The sequence below is a fragment of the Chamaea fasciata genome, unplaced genomic scaffold, assembly GCF_029207755.1.
Source record: "Chamaea fasciata isolate MVZ Bird 193981 ecotype frontalis unplaced genomic scaffold, bChaFas1.0.hap1 SCAF_14, whole genome shotgun sequence".
Taxonomy (NCBI): Eukaryota; Metazoa; Chordata; class Aves; order Passeriformes; family Sylviidae; genus Chamaea; species Chamaea fasciata.
The window spans coordinates 7,855,671-7,874,329 of NW_027094099.1; the positions used below are offsets into that span (position 1 = coordinate 7,855,671).

Below are 18,659 nucleotides of genomic sequence, written 5' to 3' on the forward strand. Positions count from 1 at the left end.
ATGGAGTTCTAGTGAAGTTAACAAAGCTAGTCTGGTACACACAGGATGAGACACTGATCACAAGGGTGCATTTGGATCACACGAAAAAAAATATTTACTTGAAATAAAAACCTAATCACTGCTTTGTAAGGTTTAGTAAGTAGAGTTCACAGCAAGCATTATCACAAATCAAACTTACACAGCTGCACCTCTGTATCCATCTGGAACTGCGCAAACTTGGCTCCTCTTCCTTTCTTCCATGCCCATTCTCAGATATCAGGGCCTGTCATATGGAATGCTGTTTTTTTTTTCCCTTGAATCCTTGGATTTCAGCTGCAACTGTGGCCATTGTTGCTAATTTACTTAACTGTTGTTTAGTTACCTTGTTGTGATACCATGATTGTTTTTACATAAGAAATTTGGAAAGATGTTATGATTTTATGGTAAGAAATATGAAGAGAATACCTGAACATAGGCAGAAGGTCACTGTGGACTGGGAACAGGGCATGTGCAAATGCTCTTTCATTTGGAAAAAGCATTTATTATATTTAACAAAAGAATAGTGAAGAGTATTGAACTGGAACAAGCTGTCAAGATGGTGTTTGGCTAAAGGGCATGAGAGTAGAAGCTGCTTCAGTACCTCAAAGTACTTACCCTATTACTCAGACATGCCTTCCCCAAGGTTTTCCCCTTTCAATATTACAGTTACTATTTAATCCCTGATATAATACTTCAGTCCTATATGTTGACTTCAGTTAAAAGGCCCCAACATTACAGATCTATATGCAGAATCAAGAATGTAGAAGGAAACTTGAAAAGAAAAAAAGAAGCAAAATTAATTGTTTACGTTGCATTTTTAAACTAAACTATTTTAAAACCGCTTATAGTTTCTGTTCACTCTATTCTGTAGAAGAGTAATTAGGTACAAGGCTGTTATTAAGGATGTGACACCAGATATCTGACACTGTTGAGTGATCTGCTTCCATGAGAGCTATGTAGTTATTTTTCAATTCAAATTTTCAGCTGATATAAGGAGAATATGATTCTTTCAATTTGTGAGCTTTTTTCCTACTGAGAATCTGCCTTTTTTAAACTTCTTTCCATACAGCACATATTAGCAAATTAAAGCTTGCCAGCATCTTTCTGTTAGTTCATCAAAAGCAAGGAGATTTCACTCTGATGATTCACCTATTTGGCATTAAAACTACATATTGTTCTTTTCAGGAAGTTTGTCCTCTACAGGATATTTGTAATGCAGTAACTAAGGTCACGAGCTCATAGATTCCAATATACTATTTTGCAAAAGGAAAACAGAGCACATTTGAATACTGATTGCAAAAAAAAAAAAAAAAAAAAAAAAAGGAAGACAACCTCTCAACTTTCACAGGAAAATGAAAACAGAGCTTATTGCTGTTTAAAGATATGTAAGTAATAGAAGAGAATATTTTCTAATAACTCAGGTGAGAAAAAAAATCCAATTTTTAATTGGCAATATGAATACAAGGTGTATGAACAGTCTCCTTGCATCCTCTACACTTTTGTCTGAGACCATCATGAAGCTGTCTTTTCTTGGCTAATTTTATGCTGACCCACGTCTGGTTTTAAAGAACTTTTGGCCTTTGAACACCAACATTTTAGCTGTCTTTTTTCTGAAATTCTTCCCTTGAGGAGAAAGCAAATTTTCTCCTGTGCAAATGAATTCAGAGAGTGAATTTTCAGCTGATCAACAATCACCAGAACCTCTTTAACACCTGCCCATGAAGAAATATGCCAAGTCACCTGAGGAGAGTAGGTCATGAAGTGGTTTCTTGCATTCCCCTTCAAGTCAGTCGTTGGCTTAAAATGAGAACTAGTGGGAGAAGATTTTTGTCCAGTATGAGGAAAAAATCATGCACTCTTCTGAACAAATTCAAAGATAAATAGCCATATTATCATTATGTGATCCTTATGACACAGAAGCCGGGAACCACAGAAAGCCTGGAATTCACCCAGCAAAGCAAGAAAAAAAAAAAATCACTTTTCCCAGGTAGTTCATTTCTACCTCTCAGAAATATAGATTCTGCATTCCCAGGTGTATACTATAATTTTCAGTAGACTTCATAAGTGATAAAAGATAGAAATAATAAACTCTGTAACAAAATACGCTATCAAGAGATACATCATCAAAGTGACAGGATAAGCAGAAAATCAATCAGTTGATTTCTGACCCTGAAATACCATGAGCAATATAGAAGATAGGAACTACAAATTAGATCAGTTTTGTCCTTGCCTCCAACAGATAGGCCCAACTATGGTTAGGGATAATCGGTGATGTATTCTGGGCTTCACAAGAATCACCTTGATAAATGAGTTCAAAGCACTCCACTGACCCTTTTTCAAGAGGGACCAAATGAAGGGTCCTCCTTCGAAATGTTATGTGGTATTAAACATCAAGAATATAGATTTTATTGAAGTATCTGTTATTAATGTCCAAAACTGTAGTGAATTCAAGCCACAGCAATAAAAAATCCTAAAGTTTTAATACAAACAAAAATACAAGACCTTGTCATAGATGCATATTCCACCTGTCATATTTGTGATAGTCACAGGAGCTAGTAGGCTGTTAGACTAAAAATAGACTTATCTCACAGGTTTGTTACTATATTACAGAAAAGTGGTAGTCAAATTAAAATAAGTGCCTCAAATATAAAATTTTGCATTATTGTATATTTAGAGGCATTAAGAAGACCATATAATTTTTATTTTGGTCCTACATTTTAGGAATAAATTGATTATTCATTTATTAACCTTAGAGGTTCTGTGTACAAATTTTACATGTCACTTCATATCTCCTTCCTTGACTTCAATTTCAAAAAGTCTTAGAAAGCTACCACTTATGTCTTCTGCAAATACTGTTGAAATTAGCATCTGTACAGTGGTTTTGCATCTTCTTATCAAGAATGTACTGAAAAGAAAGATAAAAATTTTTAATATTTTGCATAAATATTAATACTGAATCTGTACAAACCAGTCATTATACCCCTACACTAATCGGCAGAGGATCACATACTCATACAGTATGTGATTATGGTCCTTAAATTCGGGTACAGTTCTGCCCCCACTGTGACCTCTGTCTCTTCAATGATGCAGTCATGTGGACCACTGACCTCATATGGCCCAGAAAGCATTGACCCCTTTGTGCAGCAAGACAGCTCAGAAAAAGTGACCTTAAATTATGCAAGGAAATATAAATCCTGTAAAAATAGGTGTTTTCTTTCTTACACTCTATTTTAAGTTAACCAAGATATTCTAAAGTTTTTATTTTGTTGTTAGCATTGCTACTCAATGGTATGATCTATGTAACATTGCTTGCTGTCACACAAAAATTAAACTGTTTCAAAAGAATCGTAGCTTATCAGAAGGCAAATCGAGCATTTGTGCTCAGTAACTGATTGTCAGTTTGTTCCCAATGAAAGGAAATGTTTTCCAGTCTCTTAAATTGCTGTTCCGTGTGTCCTGACATAGCCTTAGCTACCCTCTTGACTACCTTTATTTTACATTAGGGACACCTAGTGGCTCGTGTCAGATTTGCTCTGGAAAGCAGCAATGATTTTGCATTTCCGAATGAACTTCGTGCATTTCCAGATTTTACTCCTCTATTAAACCATACCATAGAGAACAGTTCAGTTCGCAAGAGAAATTACAAAACCACAGGCCTGTATTTTATAGTACACGTGAAACGTTTGAGACAACAACAAAATAATTTATCCCTTTTTTTCATTCTTCTAGAAATTAATTTCCAGGGAGTAAACATGTCTATTTAGTTTTTAATACCATAGAAAGTGTACCTTAATTATTTTTCCCCAGAAACCTCAATTTTATTAATCTTGTGCACTAGATTTATTACTTTGGCCTCTGTATCTTGTCCTAAGTATACATCTCAAATAGATGCCATTTTTCATTGTTCCATGTATGTTTGTACATATAACTTTTGATTTAATGGAATGCTTGAACCTAACCAGCTCTCTTGGTGTCAGTAATTTTGCTCTATATGTGAAAAAAGGTGGCAAAAAAAATCCCCTACCAAAAAATTAGGTAGGGCTCAGTAATTCCCTCCTCTCCAATCTTGAATGAAAAAAAATAAGTCCCTAAGCAAACAAGCAGTTTGAGTTTGACTAGTGACACTCAATGACGACTTCTAATCTACATCAACTCTGTACCCATATTTTTAAGATCATAGTCCTCTCTTCAGCTCACTTTAAAATATTTGTATTAAAAAGAAGCCATGAAACCATAGCGAAAATTAGTTCGTATATCGTTAAATAAATACACAGAAAGTGTTTAAATTAATATTTTAATATTTTATTAAGCAAGGAACACTTACAAACAAATATATTTGGTCTTACAGCATCAAGAATACTGGAAAAGGCGTGGTCATGATCCTTATAATGAGCAATTTTAAAACTGGAAAATGTTGTTACAAAAATTTCCTTACATTAATCCCCCTTTCCACACTACTCCTCAGAGAAGCACAAAGAATGAGTAATAAATCCATTTTATACATACAATTTTGCAAGGCAAAAGGGTGAAGTGAGAAATTATAGCATGGAAAAGCGCTCAAAAACATTTACGAGGAGGACAAAACAAGGAGACAGCTCCCACGAGCTCCAAATGCCGTTAAAATGCAATTCAACAGTAACTAGTCACGTTTTGCAGCACGAGCAGAAAGTAATTAGGTAAGTAGGGTTTTACCTTCCTCCTTCTTGGCGCTTTGCTCCCTCTCGTGGCTAAAATTGAGTATGACAGTCCTTCGTATTTACAATAAATAAGCAAACCCGTACTTATTACTCATATTTTAAAATTAATAACATTTTGAAACGACTCCTTTGTCGGATCTAGTGTCGACAGTTTTATCATTTTCAGGGAATAACTCAAAAACTAAAGTTTATAAATACAATAAGAAAATTATTAAAATGTTGAATTCTGTATTACCGAACGCTGCCCAGCTTTGTTTACACAATGTAACAAGTACAGGCTTATCTCAGCTTTTATCTGACAGCAATTTCTGAAATTAAATTTTTTCTCATAAAGGTTTGCTGATTTAATCAACAGCATTCTCCGGAAGTCTAGCCAATGGTGAACATACTCATAGCTTATCTTTGCAAAACAATACCTCCACTGACATGAAATGTGACATTTTTCATCAATATTTCATCACATTACACATAAGATAATACAATAAATTCTCACTGCTTGACAACTATCCTGTAATGCAATCTAAGCTAATGCTGTTTCATATTTCAGTATGTGACATCTGTCAACAATGTTGTTAACCACTAATTGCTCTTATTCATCTCAGAAACATGCCTTGATTGCTAATTGAGGCCAGATAAATATTTCAGTTTATTGAAATTGCTTTGCTGCCCATTCAGATAAATAAGAAAAATCTTGAAAAGCAGATTAGAAGAAGAAAACCAGAGAAATTAATTATTGGGTGATGACGACAATAAAAACAGGCCCAGTTTTCCACATCTGTATTGGATTTTTTCAAAGTTTTGAAGTGCTTTTCATTAATAGTTGTCAAAGCTTTCCACAATGGAAGTGAATATAACTTTTATTAAATTAGAGACGGGAAAAATGAACCACTGACAGGCAAATTGGCTGCAGAGTGTTTCTCAAGTAGATGAACACACAAGTCTGCAGTGTAACATTGCATTTCTGAATCAAGCAGCAGTTCATCAAGCCAAAATAAAACTTCTTCAATGAAAGAATCTGAAAAATACTTTCCAAAACAAAACTTCATTATATGCATTCTGTTACAAAGAATAATGTTTGGATAAAATGAGATGAAGTGGTGTGCAGACCAAAAATAAAGAACTAAAATAAGAATGCAAGCTTTCTGTAACAGCCTATGAATACAATGCCCAAGGAATACAACCAGCATGTGATGCCTGTAGCTGGGATTCAGAAAACTCACTTTGGGAAAGAAGTCTGACTTCCTTCAGAAGAAATTTTTCCCACACCCACTCAGTTCCCTGTCTCCACTTTGTGTACATATTCATCTCTGAACTGCCCCTGCCTGGTGCTGATTCACTATGGATTTCAAATTCGGTACACATCACAAGTTTCACACAAAAGTTGAGCCAAGGTAATCCTCATAGTTTGTTTTCATATGCAAACCCAACAGGTATCATGGCAGGTTTGATGGGTCTGCTCATTCTCTCTTCCCATAATGCCGGCTCTTCCCAAGAACCACTGCTACAAACAGGGAAATTCAGAATACCTAATCTTTGCAATTTTATCTTCCTCTATGAATCTTATCTTTGCCATGACATTTTTAACTTAATGTGTATGCATGTTTTCAATTATGTAAAAAATATTAAACTGTTTACATGAAAAAATATTGAACAAATTTTTTAAAATAATTAAAAAATAATTAAAGGAACAAATCTTTAACCTCATCCAATTATTTTTCCTACTACTGCTATGGCATATAGGGGATTTCTCAGTGACATAACAGCACCATTCAGTGATTCTCTTTGCTCAAGGAAATAATGAGATGGCTAAACCAGGGATATTGAGAAAGGGACACAGCAAGGCAGTATTTCACAGCAAAAAGAGTGAGAAACCTGAGTTCTGTAAATCTGATCATCATATCAACACTTTCAGAAAAAACATGCAAAAGTCGCAATAATGATTCCAATAATTGGTTCACCCTCATACTCAACACAAGTCCATTTTTTTGGCATTGTAACTAAAATCCTGATCCTGTTCTTGAAACATGTTCAAAATCTCCCTTTCTAGTTTCTTAAAAGAAATTACAACACAGTTCCCAAACTCTCAACAGCATCACATTAAAAACTTGTGGTATCTATAAGTCATATATTTTTTTTTCAGAACCAAATAATTATTTTTAAAAGAATAGTGGAATGTCAACAGTCCAATTTTTAGCAAAAGTCTTCTATTGATTGCCTGACGGTGGCCTACAAGGAAGGTGCAGGGACTTTTGACAGGGGTTTGTAGTGACAAGATAAAGGGGAATGAAGGAAGGTTTAGATTGGACATTAGAAATTCTTTTCTGTGAGGGTGGCAAAACACTGGGAGAGGCTGTGGATGCCCCACCCCTGAAAGGATTCAAAGCCCAGCTGAAAGGGGCTCTGAGCAACCTGGCCTAGTGGAAGGCATCCTTGCCCATGACAAGGGTTTGGAACTAGATGGTCTTTAGGGTCCCTTCCAACCACAACCATTCTAGGATTGTACGTAATACATTTCTATGGTATTAACGTGCACTACTTTTATGGAGTGAGTTGTTTTTCCCAAAGCAACAAATGTGATGCTGAAAGACAAAATAGAAATCACAGTTTTGTGACCCTGTCTCAGAATAAGATGCAATTAAGGTCTTCGGTGTGACCTTCCCTTTGTGTCAAGTTGTGCTAAAACGTATGTGACAGTTTTTGTTATGGAAACCTCCATGTATCAATGATTAAGGAGAAGCTGTCAAAATAATTTATTTAAGTTCACAGGCAGAATTTGCGACTCACATGAAGTGTCAAAAGGCACAAGCAGTATCCAGTTTATCTGTTAGGCTGCTTGGTCTCAAACAATTATTTCCCTTTCTTGATAGCATTTTTTGACTACAAAAACTTTACCACTATTGACTTTAAAGGGCCTAAAGTTCACCTGTTCTGAGAAAAGTAGCATTAAGGTTCCTAAAGTAAGCTCACTTGTATCATCTCATTTTGCTTTCAACATGATTGTTTCTAAAATCTCCATAAGCAAGCCCAGAAAAAGAGGTATATAAGTTTTCACCTGACATACCATGTTTAAGTGTTTGATACTTGGCCTGATGCAGTTTAAACAAATATCACCCTTTACATTAAAGCTCTATTTTCAGGACTTATAACTTTAAAATGATTCATATGGTGAAGCGATTTAAGAAGTCTCATCTTCAAAATTTTTTATTTTATTGTATTAAAAGTATTTTGAAATCTAAACTCAAGAAGTTCTAGGAAAAAAAGGTTTGCAAGAAATACGTTTTAGTAAATTACAAACTTTACATGCTTTTGTCTTTATTTATTGCGTTCACTTACTTATAAAGTACAGCCTATTGATGCAGACTGCAACCACATTAGCATATTAGAGAACATTACTAAATAAGTCAAGGCAGATATCTTGGGGAAATAGTCTTGGTGTAAATCTGAATTCAATAATACTAAAATAATAACATTGCATACTTTAGCTATTACATTTATTATATTAAAATAGGAAAACCATAGGCAATGAAAATATAGTTAAATCTCTTGACATCCTTCCAACTCCCTGTAGATTTTAGGCAAACAAATGTAGGAAGACATGATTTTAGAAAATAGATTTTTTTACATATATGTAACGAGTCTCATGATGTTGTTTGCAGCCCTAGATGTGATTGTGACTAAGTTTTTCTGTAGTGAAGATGAACGCACCTGTGCACTCCACAGCCATTTCAGATCCTCACATGAATCTCCTGCAGACCTGAGCTTTTTTGGGACTGACCTTAAACAAAAAAAAAAAAGAAAAAGACTGAACACACGTCACGTTTCACGTTCTTACGGTATTCATTCAGCGCAGTTTATTAATTGTTTTCGAACATAAACACCTGAACTTACAAGACGCATCCTCGCCGATGCACAGCCCTCAAGCCACCAGGTGCGCAGGCAGCTCGCTGGGTGAGGACCCTCGAACTCGCCCAGCTACTGCTGGTCCCACACCTACGGGAAATCACACCCCACCCGCCTCCTGCCAGCGGAAATGTTCTTTTCACCGTACTTAAGGCAGGGCGGGCAGATAAGAAGTTCCTTATGCTTCATCGCCGCACGGGGCAACTTTGAGGGGCGGGCTGGGCGCTTCTGCCCATGCTGGGGCAGGCGGGGTGCGGCCCCGTGAGGACAGCGCTGCAGCTCGACTTTTCCCTACTTACTTTTTCTCCAGCCCATGTTTCCCCCCATCGTTCCGCCCCGAGCAGCCGGGGCAGGGAGCAGCCGCGGTACCTCCTTCACTCACCGGGAGCCCGCCGGGCTGAGGGCGGCGGTGCCGCTGCGGGAGCGCCGGCCGGATCCGGCCCGCGCCGCCCGTGCCGGGTGTTGCCGCTGCCGAGCGGGATAAAACCTGTCCCGGCTGTCCCGCCGTCCCTTCAGCGCCCTCGCTGCCCCGCGCGCGGTGCCCGGGAGCCGCCGGAGGTAAGGGCAGCTCCCGGCGGCTGCCCCCCGAGCCCCGCTCCTCCTCCCGCGGGCCGGGGCGGCTGCCCCCTTAGCCCCTCATCCCGCTGGAGATGCCCTGTGCGCGCTTAAGGCTCCGCTTGCTCAGGTCGGGTTTGTCAATAGTGGGTTGCCCAGAGCTGTTTTGGTGGGTGAGAAGCCTTTTTTTGCCTGTATAGTGTTTATTCTTTCTTATTTGGGTAAATTTCATCCGTTTCTGGGATGTTTTGTTGGTCTGTTGCACACGTAGTATCAGCTTTGTAACTTTCAGCTCTGGTTTGTGATGTTAGATGTCTGTTACTTCTGTTTTTCAGGTAGTTTAGTGTATTACACAGATTCCATCAATTGCCTTGGTATGTATTTGTTGACTGGATTTATTGGAGAAAACTTGTGGGAACGCATAGAGTGCAAAATATTAGTTCCTTGAAATGTGAAAATGCTTTTGTGCTATTTTGGTGATTAATTATTGAGCATTCCTTATTGGGAATACTGAAAAAAGTACACAAGGCATTAGCATGCAGATTTTTAAAAAAATTTTTTAGCAAAAAATTTTTCTTGCAAAAAATTCTGGTTAAAGGGAGGAATTTTTTTGAGACTTGCTCAATTAAAAATTAGCTCATTTAGAGTTAGTGGGCATTTCTGTCATGATTACTTTTCTACTAATCATGGCGCTTTCGTTACTTTTCTAGTAATTTTGGTGCCAGAAATAGTAGTTGTTGCCTTGATATATCATGAAATTTTAACACATCAGGGATGTCCCTGGTACAGACCAATGGTCTTTTTGGGATTACTCATTACAAAAATGGCTCTTGTGGTGAGGTAGGTCTGCTCAAAAGGTTTGTGTCAGTAGGACTGATTACATGACAATAACAGCTTTTTCTCATTGAAAGACTTTTCAGTGCTAGAATCTGAAGTTCACTGTGAAGGAAACTGCAATCTGTGGATTGCAATGTGTTGAGTAAGTTTTGGACTTCAATCCTGCTTCATAATAAACAGTGTCTTTTTACTTAAGCAGGTTGGACTGTGTATATAACAAGTCATTCAGAGTTGTTTACGCTAAACAGCTGCATGCCCTGTAGCAAAGATCACTGCAGAGAGGTCTGTTTGTTATTTGAGAGTATCCAAAGTATAAAATTGAAAAAGAAGCAGCTTGTCAGAGTTTAGAAATCCTCACCATGATGCAATTGCTTACTCCACTGATTAATGATTGTTACATAATAGAAAAAACAAGGGCTGGTGAAATGTTCTGGTTGTTTTATTTTCACCATCTGATTCCAGTTTTGTTTGTTATTTAAACATCCCAGAGTACAGTGTAGCTGAACCAAAACATCACCTTTCTGTGATCACAGGGTTCTTTGTCTTAAATGAATTCAAGGTCACTTAGTTCATTACAGAATTTGTGATATTTCATAAAAGTTCAAGTCAATCAGAGCTTTTGTCATTTACAGGTGAATTTGCTAACACCTGTGGGATGTTTTGATACAGACTCAAAGTCTATTACTCTCTACAGTTTCCAAGTGCTGGAGGCCATAAACTTGGAGATGACATTACCTTAGCAGGACCTTTGATTCACATGGAATTATGTTGGGATCATTGACTCTTTAAAGGGCATAAATGTTTTTCTGCTCAAAAAAGAATTTATAATTAAGAAAATGTAAGGAGCTTTTCTTTTGCTAGCATAAAGATGGAGCACTCTCTTGCAGGGAAAACTGTTATTTTCAATAAACCCAGGCATGACTGAATGTGTATAAAACTGAGAGTAAAATCTTTGAGTAAGATGCAATTTCATAGAAATCAAAGCTTACATTCTGCAGAGACTGATGGCCCTTTCTGTCACCTGTAAGAATTGATGTGTGATTGTCCTAAAACCTGATGGAGAGTCTGCTGCTGCTGCAAAGCATTTCACTGTTTGGATGTGAGTAACTCCCCTGGAGATGACTTAAGGTGATACTTTTTCTATGCTTGATGCTTTAAGAGTGACAAATAACTCACCTGCGTGTAGGTCTGCATAGTGCCTAAGCAAGGTTTCATTTCCTGGACACATCCATTCTTGATAGTAGTATGGACATTCAGATACCTTATTTCAGACTGTAAAAGTAAATGTGGTTTGGTTTTTTTTTCTTGAAGAGATGATGTCTTTAATGGCTCCACATACACACTTGCATAATATTTTTATTTTTTCAATTAAACTTAGTTTATATCCTTGATATATGTGATTTAAAACCAAGTTTGCTGGCTCACGTGCATTAATTGTTGTCTAACATGTTTAAACAGCTGCTATGTTGTTGAAGCCTTTAATGACTGTGGAAGAAAGTGGAAATTTATATTTTTGGACACATTTTTGATTTCTCTACTTAGCAAAAAAGCATGCTGTGATATTTTTCTGGGGAGCTTAATATAATGTAACGGTTTATGAGGTAAAAAAGGAACTTGAAGGTAGTGAAGATTGTTTTACTGTATCTTATGACAGTGTGAAAAGCACAAATGTTGAGTTCCTATGTTTTCAGTGCCCCATTTTCCAGCTTAGGTGCAACATAAACTATCTTAATTAATATTGTGTCACCAAAAGGTTTTGAGATGGCCAATTGAATTCTGCCAAGATAGAGTCTTTTGATGAAAACATATCTTTATTGATTGTAGAAGAAGAAAATCATTCTTAAAATGAAATCCAGAGGAAAAAAAATCATATCCCTCAGAGAAAATTTCTGAGTGGCAGGTTGAGATTAACATCATAAAATTGAATTTGTGCTGCAAACCTTTGATGTAATCAGCAGCTGGGAGATGGTGTTGCCCTTACTGTGCTCCTTCTGATTGTGGTGAATTATTGTGTGGAATGAAATAAGTGTTTCTTGTGTCACTTGTTCAAGAAATACAAACAAGGTATTACCAGGTGCTTCTTGCTAGTTAAAATGGGTTGTATCGATTGCTGGTCCCAGTGCCCTGCTCCCTTGGCCTGCAGGAGCAGGACATCTCCATCCCCAGGGAGATGTGGGTGTCACTTAGCAGTGACTCCAGCCCTTTGGGGTGTAGCCCAACAGGTCTTCAGGAAAGACCCACCTTAAAGTGGATTACTGGAGATGGTATGCAACATCCTTAAGGAGAGTGCAACATTTACATCATAAAATTGAGAAAGTTCTATCCTGAAAGCAGGGTAGAATGGGCCAGTAGACTGCAAAGCTCCCTGTAAGAAAAATTACTAGCTTTTTACTAAGAGTAAAACCAATATTGATAGAACTTTGTCTTCTGTAGAAACTAAGAGCATGTGTCAGACAAAACCAAAGAACAGACAGGAACAGGAGAACGAGAGAGATTAGAAACACAAAAACCATAGGAACTTGTCATGAAAAAACTTAGGCTCTGCCTGAATTTTACTTACTAAGGTTTCCTTTACTACAAGGATAAATATAATGGGATGTACATGGGAAGAACTTATTGAATCCAATGCCAATAGCTAAATTCTGCTAGTATCTTAATATTTTCAGGACTGCAGGCAAATTTCTGCACAGTTTTGTTTTGCTCTGTGCCTGCATTGTTTGCCAGACATTTAAGAACTTTTAAGAAAGTGACCTTCTATTGACAGCTTGGAATGTGTAGGAAACATGAAATAAGTATGGCTATAAATCCAAAAATGCTGTTTTGGCAGGTTAACTGTTACCTGTAAAGTGGTATTTTGTTGTAAGATGTCTTTCTCCTTTTATAAATAAACTATAAATTTGCATTTGGTAGGCTTTCTATGAGTTTTAGTGATGAGAAAGAAGTTTATCACAACCAGCATTTTATATGATGAACTGTTTGAGAGTAGATCCCCGGGGGGAGTTTAGCTCCTCATTTTAAGGACTTTGGTGTATATATATATTTATCAGAAGTATTATTTCTGAATTCATTGAAAGATCCCAGTATGTATTTTCTTATCAAGAAATGGCATTCTTACAACTGTAGCTAATAGTTTAACATGTTGAGGATGTGTCATGCAGTAAAGCTTCCTTTAGGCTTTTGAGCAAGCACTGGAAATGCAAGGGCCAATAGGGAATGTGTGCCACAGTCTTCAGTGGAGCAAAACTGTACCCAGATGTCTCACTTCATATCACTGTGAGTGCATGGGTTTGCCTGCTCCTGAGGCCCAGCCACTCTGCCCTGCTAACCCTTTATGTTCCCAGGCCACTGGCTTTAAGGTTATTTTTATTTTTATTTTGAGAAAGCACAGCTCAGGGAAAGGATGTGTGCCTGAGGTTAAGCAGTAATTATGTCGCAGTGATTGGAAGGTCTGAGATGAGCCCTCATAGAGAAGCTAACAATTGTTTCATTTTGTTTTAAGGTCAGTAGAGGAGTCAATGTCATGATACACTTAATATATATGGGGAAAGTATATGTTAAATTATGATGGCACTGATTCTTTGTGATATAATCTGACCTTTTTCATTCTTGTCATTTCATGACCAGTCCTAGTCAAAAAAGCTGAGTGATGAGGAAAAGACCTTGAATAAACATGTGCTTAGTAAGGCATTCAAGGTCAGACCTTCGGCTTTCTGGCCTCTTAAAGCTTTTGATTAGACTTTTAAATATCTCATGACTCCTGCAGAATACGGGGTGGTGGTATGCTCAGCTTTCCAAATTAAGCTTTAATACTACATGAGTGATCCAAAGTTACTAAAATAGTACAACCAAAGTCCTTGAGGCTGTGAAAATTTGGATGATTTTCCAAGTTAACAGTGGTTTGTGGTGTGGTTTCAGTGGGAAAAGGAACTAGAGACAGAATGGTAGAGATGGAACAAGTTAGTGGTGAGATGGGCTGGTGTGGTTTTACCTAAAACCAGAGCTTTTCAGTAAAGAGAGAGCCCTCTTTGGCAGTATGGTTATAAGGGCAGCACAAATAAGCTTATTAGGCTGTAAGCAGGGAGAAATGGGCAGTAGGACTGAGAAATGTGATTTCAAGTTGAATTATGGGTTAATACTGCAAATCAGACATGCTTGAGTGGGCAGAGCTGGAGGAATTTGACATGTGCTGATAAGCTACATGCAGCTCTGATATGCCTTGGGCAATACTTGACTTTGTGAAAATAGCTTTTACCTTTTTAAAAGAAACAGTCTGATAAATATCTGTTGATTTTTATTTCAAAAAAGTTTGCTCTAGGTGCCATCAGTATCACTAAAAAATTTGGTAAAGCTAAGTATTGTCAGACAAAATGTGTCTTGCTGTACTTCTAGTGGAGTCATGCAACACTAAGAAGGAAAGATTTCATTCAAACTACTTGTGCATCAAAATATGTTATTCCAAAAAACCAAGAAGCAAGTGGAGAAAAATGTTAAGGACTGTATTAATACAAAAATTCGTATACCTTCTGCTTTCCTTCTCTTGAGCTTCAGTCATAATGTAAAGGAAAACATAGAAAATATTCTCATAACATTTCAGTCTAAATTAAACCAGTGTTTTGTCGGTAGCAGTGTTTTTTTATTCTTGTTACTCAGGAGTAACTAAACCATCTGCCATAGATCATCTCCACGTTACCAAATTCTATCAGTTTCCTCTCTTAACATCTGTTAATTTGAGTTCTCTCATACTCATCACTTGCTCAGCAGTAGGTCTTTGGCTAAGAATATTGAGCTTGGTTCTATGCTTCCCTTGTAAGAAAATAAAATTTATGACTTAATATTCAGTATTCAATGCAGTACAAACCTGAATTGTGCTTCCTTGTGGTGTTTTACATTAATTGAACACTCCCATGGTGCAAGTATAAATGACTACATGATATGCAAGCAAATGCATTTTAAAGATGCATGATTTGGCTTATCAAACTCTTTTGGCAGACATCCCTTTATAAGCCTTAGAAAATGGCAACTTTTCTTTAGCTTACTTGATAACTAAAAACATATCATTAAAGATTATTTGAGGGCATAAAATGCAAGAGAAAAGGATTTCAGTGTTCACTGGTCACTTTATATGACTGGAGATTTTTTAAGAAAAGTAGGAAAGTCAGATTCTAACGTTGGGAACAATAACATGTGTCAGTATTTTTCTATATCCACAAAGAGCTTTTAAATTAAACTAAGTGAGATTTAGCCTAATGAACTCATGACCTCAATTTTTTTCTTAGATTCTGCTTCCTCTGCCCTCAGCATTCTGTCAAGGTTGTATGGCAGGACCTCAATAGTCTGCCATACCAGTCTTTTCAGCCTTTTTTACTCAGTTGCTGAGCCCTTTATCTCATTTTCTCATTGTCAGGAAGCAAGGCCATTCCCTTTAGTTCTGTGTCACTTTAGGCTTTTAGTAGTAGTCCTGAAGATACCTCTTGTCTGTGTCCCTGCTTTCAGCTGCTGTTGTGCTGCGTTACAGTTTCTTTAGGCATAACTTAAAAGGCTGCTTCTGTGCTCCATTTCTGTCCTGTGTCTTTTCTGAATTATCCCAGGATCTGCTCTTCATGTTGCTTCTCATCACCTCTGGGTTACTTCCTTTGACTCACTGTTACTGGCTGTGATGCATTTTGTTCTACCCCCTTCCTGTCTCTCCTCACAAAAGTTCAGCTTTACTGTCATGTTTTTTGACTGAGTTCTGCCAGCTGCACTACTGTAGCATTGTTTCATTTTGAACATCTTTCCCAAGGATGTGCAAAGGGCTCTGGTGTCTCTTCTTTCTCCAGGAGAAGTTGGAGCCCACCTTCTCTGAAAGGTGAATTTTGCTTAGTGTCTGCAAAGTGATTGTTCTGCAGTATGTCTTTAATTGTATTATTGCTGTCTGGATTAAAAGAAAGGTGACATGCAATACTTTTGAAAAGAACAATTAAAATATTTGTTTATTCAAGTCACCTTAGACAGTGGTGAATCTGAAAGGGCTTAAAATCCATTTCTTCTTGTTCACTGACACTTGAGAATAACATGTTGACATATATAAACACTTTTGACATTGTTCAATCTGTCAGCTGTTGTCAATCTGTCTGTCTACTGCCTTACCCTCCCAGAAATCACAGTCTTTATTGACACCCTCCTCCTGTGCCATCTCTGCTCCAGCAGCTGACTACTGCTGCTGCCAATGAGCAGCACTGCTGGTTGGAGGGAACAGGGGAGGTGTTGTGTATTCCACCAGCCACATTTGAGGAGAGCAACATGAGCCCATCAGAATTAAGACTGTGTGAAGCAGCACAAAGCTCTTGTTGCTGATGTTTCAGTACTCTGATAGTACTGGTCCCTGAAATTGTTAGTGTGATGTTGGCAACAGCAAGAAAATGTTTCAATGCAGCATCACCTTCTTACAGCAATATTCTATAGCTTCACTTTCCAGATGTTGATAAAATTCCCCCCTTTTTAATGTGATTTCTTTTATGTTTAATCTTACTTAATCATCATGACTTGTTTGTTTTCAGGTGTTGACCATGAAGACATTGGTACCGGCTGTAGCTGTGTGGGGGAGAACAGCTCCCTCTCACAGCATCACTGCTGTTATGATCACAGATGACCAGCACACCATAGTTACAGGAAGCCAAGAAGGACAAATTTGTCTCTGGGATCTTTCGTCAGACTTAGAGGTTTGTGTCCCCTGTGCTACACTTTTTCAAATAGATAGCTTTGAGTTTTATCTTTTATTATTGGCAGTAGGATTATCCGGACTTGCACTTATTCAGATGAATTTTTAAAGATAGTGTGATATTAGTTATCGGAAACTCATGAAGCAGAAAGTGAAATGTCTATATGAGCAACCTGTTATTTGCAGACTTTGTAGAATTTTTCATAGATTAGCATGACCTGTGGCTTATAAATTGAGACTCTATGCTCTGAGTAATGACAGCAAGTAAATGTATACAATTGTCATGATTCCTATCTTGTGAAGTGTTTTTTCTTTTGTAAATCAATTGGTGAGTGTGACCTGTCATTTAAAGAAAAAGCATCTACTTATGAAATCAAATCTGTCTACCAAGATGGAAGCAGCAAGATGTAACTTCTTTTTGCTGTAGTTATGATGCAAATCATTGCTTTTAATATTTTTTTCCTGATGAGGGAGCAGAGTGAAAACTGTTCCAGGATTTTTTTTATTCTGTGTTTCTAGAACTACGGTTCTATTCTTTTTTTTGAATTTAGTTATCCCGTTCTTATTCAAACACAGCCTGAAAGTTTTCACTTTCATAAGGCTACCTTTTCCAATTAAAACTTTTGCATGCAGTGATGATAATCAGGGAGGTTATTTTAAACATTTGGTATGAAACATGTGTTTAAGAGCTTTGGTTTATCAGTATCTACTGCTCTGTGCCACTTCTGGTGCTTGAAGCTTGCTGTAGCTTGAAGGCCAGAGATGTTCTGCACATTGCCTGTTTTATAGCAATTCATCTCCATACATTCTTCAGAAGATGAGTGCAACGAGTAGAAAAACTTAGTTTTATGCAAATTGCATAAAAATTCTTCCACATCTTTCTGCATTCCAGAAACATGACTGAAGAACACAAGAATATAAAGCTGGTTGACAATTATGTATATCTGCAAGTAATATTCTCTTGGTTTTAGAGATCCTTAGTTTATCCAGAAATCGTTTAAGATAAATCATTATATTATTCTCCTAGATTTCATCTAAAGAAATTCTCTTTGGCCATACTGCTTCTGTAACTTGTTTGGCAAAAGCAAGAGAGTTTGAGAAACAGCCATATGTAGTAAGTGCTACTGAAAATGGGTAGGTAACTGAACATTCAATTATTCATTTCTTAAATCATGAAATGTGTGTCAAGTGTAGGTCACATTATACATTTGCAGAAATATTTCATCTACTTCCATGATATCAAAATGATAGCAGCTACTTAGGGTAGTGACTACATTGTTAATATACAATAGTCCTACTAAGCGCTTGTCCCATGGACAACAGAAAGGTTTGGCAGATTCACATATGCACTTAGTAGACAGAAAAAAGGAATTAATCAAAGGGGTTGGCCATTGGTTCCCTATTCAAAGGGAAATCATTGGGCTATTGAAGGGCATCAGCAAGTTGAACAGCATTTGAATATCATGGTATTTTTCTCTGTTTCTTCCTGAACTCAGTCTTGAGAACCAAACCAGTAAAAGAGGCTAATGTACTTGGATCTGGGTTGTGGCTCCTCAGTCAGTATGTATGGAAACACAGAATGGCCATGAATTAAAGGCATATGTGCTCCTTTTCTGTCTTTAAATCTTCTGTGCTGTTTTGGAGAATATCCTTTCAGAGGGCCCTGATCTTGCAGCTTTTCTGCTGTGTTTGTTATGACATAGCCTGTCACTTGAGTCAAACCTACTTTCTGCATTTCTGCTAGGGTACAATTCAGAATTTTTTTTCAGATAATATTTGTCAGAATATTATTTCAGATAACCTTTTCAGCTGGGGTCTGAAGACCTTCTGTTTTGGATTTCATCTGCTGAAAGTAGTTAGGGCTAGCTGCTTACTTTCTGAAGGTCTTTCTTAAGCAATTTTGTCTGGCTGCTTAATTATATTCTCCTTTTTTTTTTTTTTTTTTTTTTTTT

General features: G+C 37.3%; 1 protein-coding gene across 9 annotated transcripts in view; it reads left to right on the forward strand.

Moving 5' to 3' along the window:
* The first annotated feature begins 9,101 nt into the window (after positions 1 to 9,101).
* The window catches only part of WDR72 (WD repeat domain 72), a 103,744-nt gene continuing 94,186 nt past the window's right edge, over positions 9,102 to 18,659 (forward strand). For 5 of the 9 annotated variants that reach the window (XM_066196434.1, XM_066196438.1, XM_066196436.1 and 2 more), the window contains exons 1-3: positions 9,102 to 9,173; positions 16,547 to 16,708; positions 17,735 to 17,841. In XM_066196434.1, the coding sequence (XP_066052531.1) occupies positions 16,556 to 16,708; positions 17,735 to 17,841 (260 nt within the window). In that variant the 5' untranslated portion in view covers positions 9,102 to 9,173; positions 16,547 to 16,555. Of the gene's footprint in view, positions 9,174 to 15,831; positions 15,856 to 16,546; positions 16,709 to 17,734; positions 17,842 to 18,659 lie in introns of those variants that run through there. The other 4 variants (XM_066196435.1, XM_066196440.1, XM_066196441.1 and 1 more) reach the window with 4 other exon arrangements.